This window comes from Corvus brachyrhynchos, unplaced genomic scaffold (assembly GCF_000691975.1).
Source record: "Corvus brachyrhynchos isolate BGI_N302 unplaced genomic scaffold, ASM69197v1 scaffold34, whole genome shotgun sequence".
NCBI lineage: Eukaryota > Metazoa > Chordata > Aves > Passeriformes > Corvidae > Corvus > Corvus brachyrhynchos.
This window is the reverse complement of record NW_008238126.1, coordinates 8,531,687-8,542,723: the sequence shown is the minus strand read 5'-3', so window position 1 is coordinate 8,542,723 and position 11,037 is coordinate 8,531,687. Positions and strand designations below refer to the sequence as shown.

Below are 11,037 nucleotides of genomic sequence, written 5' to 3'. Positions count from 1 at the left end.
TAAAAAAGTGAAGGGGGTAGGGAATGTGAAAGCTGTCAGTCTGCCACGGATTTAAAGGATTTAAGGTCACCTGTGTTTAACATCCATGAGAACTGGAGCTATTTTGTGGTTTTCAGCATTTTGTCTTGCCCATAGATATTCCTTTCTGAAGATTGGGTTTCCCTTACTTTATGCAATCCCCAGTAATGTAGAAACATTAAAGGGCTTTAATTTAGCGTATTTATAGCTGCTGATGAATGCACCGTGCTGGGAAGCCTTGGATTAAATTGGTGCTGTGTCTTAGAAGAAGAAAGTGATACATGTGTTTGTCTCTTAATTCTGCTGGTGGTTTGTACAGGGGTTGTGTCTCTAATTCCAGGAGGAGCCCATAGAGAGACTCAGTGTCCCTGAAGTACCCAAAGAACACTTTGGCCAAAGACTCCTGGTGAAGTGTTTGTCCCTGAAGTGAGTACCACTCCAACAGACAGCTGCACTGCAGAAATTCAGCATTTAAATCTGCTGCTGTACCCACCTGCACCTGGAATAACTCCACTGCCTTGCTTATTGCCCTGGAAGGGTCATTGCATTGTTTGGTCATAGGCTCCCAGGTTAATTTTATAAAGGTTGAGTTACACAGTTGTATCTTCAAGACTTCCTGCAGATTGGTGTGGCAGGAAATATCCACCTCCCTTGGCTTTTCTCCCTGCTGCTTTCCAGCTCTACCTGTTCCATGCCACTGGCACGTGACATGAGGCTTCTCCACGCTCCTCCAGGGCTCTGAAGTTGGCCAGTCACTGGTGTTCCCCTCCCTGATGAGGAAATTTAAGATAAATTTAAAGATTAAAAATGCTTGAGCCTTAAAAACACAAAGACAACCAAAGATTTGCCAAAGTTTAGGCTCAACAACCTTGACTGTGTCCCTTTAAGAGTGAAGACTTTATATACTTAGTAAGCATTAACTGGAGGAATAGAAACCTGTTAAACAAGTTTAATGAAGTGGAGCTCCTGAATATAGGGTTACCTGCAGCTGGTTCATTGCCTATAACTCTTCTCTAATAACACAAGGTAAAATTTTACTGTTATTCCCTTGGAGAAATAAAGTACAAAACTGATTTTCCACACTGCTGTATTCATCTTCTGTGTCCTCAGTTAGGTCAACCCTTCTTATTAGAGAGCTCCAGTTGCTGCTCATAACTGAGATATATGTGTGGGACATATCTCCTGCTCGTAGAGTACTCCAGGACCTAATATAGCCGTAGAGATGAACTGATTTTGCAGCCTTTTATGAACTGGAACAACATAATATGCAGTAGCAGTGCAGCTTTCTCTCCAAAGGAGGGTGTCTTTAGCATAAATAAGTTAGATGCTGGAAATTAATGTTTTCTGCTCTTTAAGCATCTCTTGCTGACTGCAAATTTATAGCAAATCTGCCCAGCTACATGTTTGCTTGTGTACCTGGGAATCTCTGAGCCTGTGCTCAGGGTTGTAATCCAAGATTGTGCCATCCCAGTGGCACAAAACAAAGACATTTTCCCCGGGGAGAAGGCTCAGATGACCTAAGCGGGGTCATTTCCAGGTTAATCTCAGCTTTGTTGCAAAACTGGAGAAAACACCTTGTTTGGTGATGTTCTCCCTGTTGAAAGAAGGAGTTCCAGGCTGAGAAGCTGAGAGCTCTGTGCAAGGGCTGGGTGTGAAGGGGATCCCAACGTGGATGAGGCATGAATTTTGTGGGCAGGCTGTGCAGAAAAGAGAATGTCATTTGAAGCCCTGCTTGCTTTGGTGCAGGGACAGGTTTTGAATGTTTTTAAATTCCTTTAAGTCTCCAGGTGCTCTAACAATAAGTTCAGCTCTGTTTGGTGGGTCAGTGTTCTTGTTGGGAGTGTTGGAGCTTGCATAAACACTGGATAACACTCGCTGCAAAAAGCTGACACTTTTCTGTGTCAATTTCTGAGGAAATCTTTGAGCTGTTGGCATTTTCTGACAACAGTTAACTGTTGGAAATTGCCAAAATAGCTGTCCCTGAGTGTCCAGAGGCAGGAGCCCTCTGGTCAGTAATGCTGAGAGAAGCAGTTGGCCATTTACCCATAGAGCACAGGAAATGAGCCAGGCCAGGGAGCCAGGGGAGCTGAGTGCTCCAGTTATCCCAGTTATCCCAGTTAATAACTCCTCTCACTTTGAGGAAGCTCTTGGGCTGCTTTGCTGGGCTTTCAATGAGTCAGTGGGTTCAAATGGCTTTTAGAAGGTCCAGGGAGCACTGGTATGGTCCTGGTGGGAGGGACCAGGACAGGAGTGGGGTGGAAATTGGGAAACAAGATCCCTTTAGAGCAGGAGGCAGCCCTTAGGCTGGCTCAGCTGTTCCTGACATCTCGGTCCCCATCAGCCAGGGAGGATCTGGGGACAGGGCTGGTTATTCCTTCTGACAAAATTCAAGTCAACTGATTTTATGTTTCTTTCTTTCAAGATTTGAAATAGAAATTGAGCCCATTTTTGCGAGTTTGGCTTTGTATGATGTTAAAGAAAAGAAGAAGGTAGGTTTTTAATTACTTGAGTGTGACATTTCCACTGAAGCTGTGTTTAAGAACAAAAATGGAGGAATTAATTGTGGTGGCAAAGCTTTAAGAAGACAGTGACATAGAGGTTGGAAGAATGATTTCATTTCATGAACCATCTTGTGTGTTCTTCTTCTGCTTGGTAAAGCAGTTAAGGTATAACCACTCTTCTAAAAATACCATCTAATATGTGACTGCCTGAAATCAGAATATATATATATATATATATGTATAGGCCAATTTTGGCTTTCAAAAGTCTCTTCCCCAGAGAGATCTTAGGTAACTGAAACCTTTTATTTAGATTAGGTTTTTATGACTTTCTTAATCTCTTTTTGGTGATTCAGTGTGGCATGGGTCCAAGCAACACTTCAATAATGCACAAGAAAGTCACACAGGCTAAAAGTGCTAAAATCAAAACAAAACTGAGGAGTCTTTTCAAGATCTAAGTTATAGGGAATGCAAAATACATTTATTCTCCTATTTATGTTCTGTATTTAATATTTAAAGAGTCTCTTAGTTTTCCTTATTCAAGATATTAGCAGTAGTGGAGAGAAAAATGTTAAAAATATGCATTTTGACATTTATCTCTTTAAGGCTTGAATTTAATGCATTGAGATTTAAGTTATGTAGATGAGAGTATGTGGAATATTATGTGAACTTTGTTTAATATTTAAATCACATTTCATAAGCCAATTTTATCATCTCATTACTCCTTTTTTTTTGGCTGTAACATAGTAAGTTCTTTAGTGACCTCTGGTGTTGGTAACCTGCTCACATCCTTTTTTGGCTCTGAAGCTTTGCAGTCAAAGATTTGGTGTTTCAGGGTAGAAAACTCAGTGTCTGTCTTTCAAGAGGTGGTGTTTTTTTCTTTCTCTGTTTCTATTTTGATATGTTGGTATTTTCAGTTCAGCTAACAATGGTAATTCCTAATCCTGTGATGGAGCTACACACCTTAGAGGAGCTGAGAAAATTTTATAGGTGGTTTGTGTTGTTTCCTCCATTTTCTCTCTCACTGTCCTGTCTTGATTTCTTAATCAAAAAGGCTTTTTTTTTTTCCTTTTTCTACATGATTTGAAATGAGGAGGTTTTTACACGTCTTTTAAAACTGCATTCATGAAGAAGTTGCAAAAAAAGAGATATAACTAATGCTTGAAACTACCCAATTTCTTCCTTAGATTTCAGAGAATTTCTACTTTGATTTAAATTCTGAACAAATGAAGGGAATGCTCCGGCCTCATGTCCCCCCTGCTGCTATTTCCACCCTGGCCAGATCTGCCATCTTTTCTATCACCTACCCCTCTCAAGATGTCTTTCTGGTAATAAAGGTAAGAAATGCCAGGGAAGTGGAAATTATTGTGGTCTCTTGTTTTTTATTTAAAATAAAATAGAAATTCTGTTCTCAAAAGTGTAAACAGTGCTGCTTTATTTCAGATAGTCTCACTTAAGTTCCTTTTTTAACAGAACCAGTTGAATGCATTGGAAGTGGAAAGAGCACAAAGGTTTGCTTGATGATATAAATCAGTTTTCTGGGGCTCGACCTTGGTTTTCCTATAAACCAATGTGCTGACTCCTTAAAATGACAAATAAGTCAGTGATTTAAAAATACCTATTGATCTGAATCTCATTTCAAAAAGGATACACCCCTCAGCCAGATTTTCAGATGTATTTAAGGGCTGAAATTGCTGAGAGTGAGATCCATAACTGAAATAAAATGCAACATTGGTCACTCCTGGGATAAAGTACACAAAGATAAAAGTTATTCTCTCTTCTCTCCTTTGATTCAATGAGAGCACAAATGTTGCTCGTTCAGGTGGGTGTTTCAGCCAGGATTTTAACTCTGGATAAAAATCATCCTGTGGTCAAAAGGGGAGTTCAAGACATATTTTCAGTTCACAGGCAGTATGCAAGTTCTGCAGGAAATGCTTCTCACACAAGGACTCACCAGGCTTTTGCTCTTGTGAAAGAATTTTTTGCTTCCTTGTGTTTGTTCAATTTATCAGTCCTTGCTGGATACATGTCCTTATAATGGTTCATTTTCCCTTCTCAGCTGGAAAAAGTACTACAGCAGGGAGATATTGGGGAGTGTGCAGAGCCTTATATGATTTTTAAAGAATCTGATGCAGCAAAGGTAAGAAATTTTTTTGGTGTTTTGTTAAAAAATTAAACGTATTTTCTTCTACTTTGGACTGTTGATACTGTTCCTGTCTTTAAAAGGATCCATTTTTAATTAAGAATCTAATCCCATTCTAAAGGCCAAAAAAGAGCCAAAGACCTTTGAGTCTTGATGCCTTATTGGGGTAGAGTAGTTAAAGGTCACCAGTTTTTGTGACTGTCAGGGGAGATTTGTGGTTCCCATCAAGCTCAGTCATCTGTGATTCCCTGTCCCAAAGGATCAGCTGGGTCAAGGGAAGGCAGCTTTTGATGGGAATTTGCAGTAAAAATTTTAACTTTTCCACTGCTTCTGCAGCTTAACCCCATCCCTTCTGCCTGATTCTAGAAGAGTCTCAAAAATGGTTCCTAATTTCATGTGCAGTTGGGTTGAGCCAAGTGGAGATCAAAGAGTAATAATGAGGGCTGGGTGAAGGGCAAAGCAGTGGTTCCAGCCCTTCTTGTGATCCCAGCCTCTCCATTAGGCTTTCTCAAAGGAGCTTGGATGGTTTGTTAGTTTTAGTCAACCTCTTAATAAAATATTTCCTCCCCAAAGCTCTAAAAATTGCTCTTTAATATGCAGAGTTATGGAGAAATCCTCTTTTATTCCCTTTTTTTCCTCAACAAAATGAGCATGATACTACTTATTTGAGGAGTGCTTTGAGTTTCCCACACAACTTCAGATGATCTGGGCACCTGCTGCATAAAACCACATTAGGAAAGGCCATTCCAGACTTCACAGGGGAAAATTCAGATTTTCTTGAAGGAGCAGTGGGCAGATGAGCTCACTTGAGATTTTTCAGGCTGTTCAGGAGGGTTAACGTAAAAGACTGTTCTGACTGTCCTCTGGTGGCCTGTTTTGGGAAGCAGAAGTTGCATTTTCCCAACACTTGGTGATCCTGGTCTGGAAGGTGCTACTGAAACGCACAATCACGGGGAGTTAGAAAAGACACCATCATTCCTAACTGCTTGTGCTAAATGAACCTCTGATCTTGTTCCTCTCCTTTTAACCTCTTGGACTGAATATTTTCTTCACAGAATAAGGAAAAGTTGGAAAAACTGAAAGGCCAGGCAGAACAGTTTTGCCAAAGACTCGGGAAGTACCGGATGCCTTTTGCCTGGACAGCCATTCACCTCATGAACATTGTGAGCAGTGCTGGCAGCTTGGAAAGAGATTCCACAGAAGTTGAAGTTGGCACAGGAGGTACAGGACTTGGCATCTGCATGAGGGAACGTGGGGCAAATCCAGAGGTTTTAATTCATATCCTGGAGCTGCTGTTGCTCCTTTTATCGCTTCCCTCCCCCTGCCCTGATAGTCTGGGGTCATGGTTGAACTAAAACAGAGAAGTCCATGATAACAAATAGATTTATCTTTCAAGGATTTTACAAGCAAACCATCTGTTATATTATTTAAAACCAGGCTTGTGAGACTGAGGGAGTGTTACAGGCTGATGAACATTTTCCAAAGGAGTGGATTAATCTTTGTGAGCCACATAGCTCATCTGAAACTGCTCTTCAGCATCCCCAAACCTGCCAACTTCATCATCTTTCAGAGCAAGGGGAATACATCAATCTCAGCGTGATAAAGACTTTTATAACAGCAGGAAGGCACTGGGGTGAGGTGGCTGTGAGGGGAGCAGGAGTCAGCTGTGCTCCACAGCCTCCCGATGCCTCTGGAATGGGATTGCCTGAGCATAACCACCTCTTCTGTCACCTCATGGCATCATTCCCTCTCCTCCTGTGTAGAAATCCTGCTTGGAACAAAAGTAGGCTCTTGGACTGTAGTTTTCCTTCTTTATTTTCTAATTCCTTCCCCTTCTCACTGATGTTTCTTGCAGAACGTAAAGGGTCGTGGTCGGAGAGGCGGAATTCCAGCATCGTGGGGAGGCGTTCCTTGGAGAGAACCACGAGTGGGGATGAGGCCTGCAACCTGACCAGCTTCAGACCAGCCACCCTGACAGTGACAAACTTCTTCAAACAGGTGTGGCATGAAAAGGTCTCACTAAGGAGTTGTTCCTTGGACAGAAAGGTTGGATCGTGTGAGATCACTGAGTGATTAGTTTGCATTTCATGTCTGTTCCCTGATCACAGGGAATCTTTGAACAGCATTCAGTGGGTTTATTGTGTTACATATCAATTGTCATGGAATAGCAGAGTGGGTTGGGTTGGAAGGGAGCTTAAAGCTCATCCAGTGCCATCCCTGCCATGGGCAGGGACACTTTCCACTATCCCAGGCTGCTCCAGCCTGGCCTTGGGCACTGCCAGGGATCCAGGGGCAGCCCCAGCTGCTCTGGGCACCCTGTCCCAGGGCCTGCCCACCCTCCCAGGGAACAATTTCTCCCTAATATCCAATCTAAACCCCTTCTCTTTCAGTGATATGTTACATAATTTTACATCATATATTAATTCTGACAGTAGTGAATCCAGTTCCTCAGAGTGATTTGAGGTTGACATCAGTTCCCTGGGCACATCCAGGGATCCCTGAGCAAAACAAAGCATTCTGCTTCTGATGCTGCTTTGCTGAGTGGCAGCTCCTCTTAGCCAGAGCTTGGGATTTTCCTGAGAAGTGGAAAACATGATTAAAGGGAACAAAATTTTTAGTTAAGCTTAGCAAAAAGTAATGAGCTGAAACTATTTCCTAATATTTGCTTAATGGCCACATCTAGTTAAGGAAAAACTGGTCACTAAGCTAGTAATGATTCACAAAAGCACGTATTTGCTTACTTTGTTGAGGTTGTTTTTACTTGGAAGCAGCTCATTGTATTTAATTTGTCCTTTGAAAACTGCCAAACATTAATTTAAGATTTAAAGATTTTGATCCTTTATTTTTTTGTCTTCCTTTTCTCCTGTTAAGTTTATCCTGTTAAGTATGATTAGTTGAACACTACCCAGTGTTTTTCTCCTTCCATCTGCTTTTTTTTTTTCCAGTGTTGTGATTTCTTACCTTTAAAATCAGATACCTTCTGCTTTTGGGGTGGCAGAGTCACATTTTCTGTAATGTTTCCAAAATTAGCAAAGCTCGGAGCTACTAGAATGTGGCACAAGGAAAACTGACTGCAGACTCCTTGTACTTCCTACTTTTCCTGAAAAATAAAGCTCTTCTGGGCTCATCCCAAAGGAAAGGCAGAGGAGAAGGAGTGAGGATCACCTGCTGAATGACAGATACTTTTTCAAACTATTACACTTGCTAAAAAATGGGTATTTTTGGGAAATCTTTTAGCAGCCTTTTCCAGTTTGGAAAAAGATAATATTGATGGGGAGAGAAAAGGCTTTCAATTAAAAGTTCCTGCAGCTGTCAGGATGATTCATGAGGGATGAAGGAAGGGGAAAGGATGGAGAAATGAAGTGTAATTTAACACGATAATGTTAACACCTTGCTCTGGGAAGGGATATTTTGATGTCAGAGGGAAGAGCCTGTGGGATGAGAGGGTTTGTTCACTCTCTGGCAGCCCTGGAGGGTGGTTTGGGTAACCAAATTCTTGCACCCTGAGCAGGAGGGGGATCGCCTGAGCGATGAGGACCTGTACAAGTTCCTGGCTGACATGAGACGTCCCTCGTCGGTGCTGCGCAGGCTCAGACCCATCACAGGTATCTAGCCAGCCCCTTTGGGCTCAAAAGTTCAGGTATTTGGTTAGTTCCTCACCCAGGCACCCCAAAGAAGTCCTCCACAGCAACCCCTGGGCAGCAGGAGCACTGAAGGTGTTACAGGGCAGGTTTGTTCCTGGCACACTGAGGGTGGTGTCTGTGAGGAGAAGATGCAAACCCCAAAGCCCAAAAACCAGGAACCTCTGTTTCCCACTTTCTGTCCCAAAGGAGATCTCTCTGCTGGCTCCCACTCCTGGTTAATAGGAACAGGCTCCACCTCTGTTTGAGAAAGGGGAATAGAAACCCTGACCTGTGCTATTCCTGACAATATTTGCTTAACCTGCTCTTAAAACTTTCCAGGGACAGCAATCCTGCCTCTTTCTTGGATCATCTGCCCAGCACTCAGCTGGCCTTGCAGCCACGTTAGGTGTTAAGGAAACTGCAAAATTACCTTCCTTGCAAATTAATCTGAATCTGGTGTGCCACAACCTCAGGCAGCAACCTCAACCTTCCAAGCACTTGAGTATTGTCAGTGGTTCACTCAATTCACCTCTGTTTTGTAGCCTGACCAATCTTAGGGTTTTTCAACCCTTCTTCTGATGGAGTTTTGTTTGTAACTATAATTAGGCCTCACAGAAGCATTATCTGGACTGTATTTCCCCAGTTTTCCTATGAAAAAAGCATCTGTGACATGCTAAGATGCGTATTTTCTGTTGGTTCTTATTATCTGGTCCCCCAGTTGCCTTAGATACCAGCTTGATCCACTGATACTTGTTAACAAATCCACTTTGGCTGTAATTTATCATTTGTTGATTTATTAAATTCATATATAGGATATTAATGAATATATAGGATATTAACCTGAAGAAACAAAGCATGATTATGCTTTAAAAAACGAATTTGTATTTGTTAATAAATTCTATTTATTAATTAGTAAAATCTCTTTCTTCTTGCAGCTCAGTTGAAGATAGACATATCTCCAGCTCCAGAGAACCCCCACTACTGCCTAACCCCAGAGCTGCTGCAAGTCAAGCTTTACCCAGACAGCAGAGTCAGGCCTACAAGAGAAATCCTGGAGTTCCCTGCCAGGGATGTCTACGTCCCAAACACCACATACAGGTCAGAGTTTTGAAATACATTTCACTTTTCAGGGCCTGAGCCTGGCAAGTGTAGAAATTCCTCCCTTATCAGCGGGGTTCTTGCAAAATTTGGTGCATGGGCAGATGTGCTGTGCCAGAGGCATGGGAAGGGTTCAGGCTGACATAGCAGAAAAGGCTCAGCTGGGGAGGGACAAACAGGTTTGCATCAAACTTGGCTGTGAATAAGAACACAGGAGAAGTTTCTCCCAGAATTCGTGGTGGAATTTGGTTGAATTATTTTCAGTTTTATGTAGGGTTTTTCACTGTTCTCCTACTGGTTTTATTATTTTATATCACTTTCAGTGACTCTTTTTTCTTTAAAGTGAGGGATAGAAATAGAGAAAATGCATAATCCCTTCGTTCATATTTCCATTTTGATTTCAAAGCAATTTCTTTGTTTGAAATTCTTGGAAAAAATCTTCTGAGGCCCTGAAAAATAGGAAATTTTTCTAAATATCTTGGGAAACACTAACCTTTCTGTAACAACACTTAGGCTGGGACCAGATTTCTTTTCATTATGTACCGTTATTAATTTAAAGCTTTTTCACAATATCTTTGAAGACATTACTTGTCTGAGTGGAATTGTCTTCACCAGCTGAGTAATTTCACCAACTTACCAAATCCTTTACTTCTTGTTGGAACTTTAGATACAAACCAGGTTTTTATAAATCAAAGCTTAGAAGAAGGGTTTAGTCAAATTTCGTATCCTGTATTTTGGAAAGTTTTAGCCATTTATTTATTTGTCTATTTGTTTATTGGACAGGTAATTTAACATTACAGTAAACCAGTACAAATAAACAACACTGCATGATCTCATCTCTGCTATAAACCCATGAGAAATAAAAGGATTTTTTTTCAGTGTTTCTGTAATTAACACATTCTCTTCACTGGGTTTCACTCTGACAAATTACAACCAAAACCATTTCCTGTGCGACTGCAAGTGTTGAGATAAAAAACCCACAGATAAAAAAGGGTTGGGTAAAATAAACAAGTCAATATGACTCAGTGGAACTGCAGGGTTGGGGGCTTTGTCCGTCAGCCCTTCCAGGGCCAGCCCAAGGCTGTCACTCAGTGTTCTGCAGCTGAAGTTCAACACGTGGGTGACCCCAGGAGCTGGACCAACACTGTCCCATGGGTTGTGCCTACTGGGTTTGTGGGTTGGCACCCTTGACCTCATTGGAGCAGCTGTTCCCTAAGTGGAAGGTGTTCTGTTGTGTGCTCACTTAATTGTTTCTTTAATTCCTTAGTTGGTTGGACTGAAAGGTCACAAAGGCTTGGCTCTGATTCATTTCAGGTGAGGAGAGCAGATCTCTTCCTCATTTCAGTGAGTTTGAAGTTTGGCTCTTAACTTTCAGTGAGCAGCCAGAGTTGTGCACTTACTCTGCAGAGTGTGGGATCCAGGGGACCAGGACTGCTCTGACTCCCTGTGTGTGCTCACACCTGCAGCAGTGTGAGGACAGTGCTCCAAAGGGGATGGATTGGCCTCAGCTGCACTCCTGGAAAATTGTCTGGAAATACCCAGAGCCCTAAAACGAGGAATTACCCACCTTTCATTTGCTCCTAGAAACATTCCACAACAAAAACATGAACCAAACATCCACTTAGTTACTTCAAGAAACAACATTTTTCTCTTTCCC

General features: G+C 41.9%; 1 protein-coding gene across 1 annotated transcript in view; it reads left to right on the top strand.

The window, feature by feature from the left end:
- DOCK7 (dedicator of cytokinesis 7) overlaps positions 1–11,037 on the top strand; it is an 86,861-nt gene that overhangs the window by 18,991 nt on the left and 56,833 nt on the right. The window contains 8 exon segments of the mRNA XM_017733545.1: positions 359–444; positions 2,441–2,507; positions 3,704–3,853; positions 4,576–4,656; positions 5,715–5,880; positions 6,515–6,657; positions 8,171–8,264; positions 9,218–9,380. Coding sequence (XP_017589034.1) covers positions 359–444; positions 2,441–2,507; positions 3,704–3,853; positions 4,576–4,656; positions 5,715–5,880; positions 6,515–6,657; positions 8,171–8,264; positions 9,218–9,380 — 950 coding nt within the window.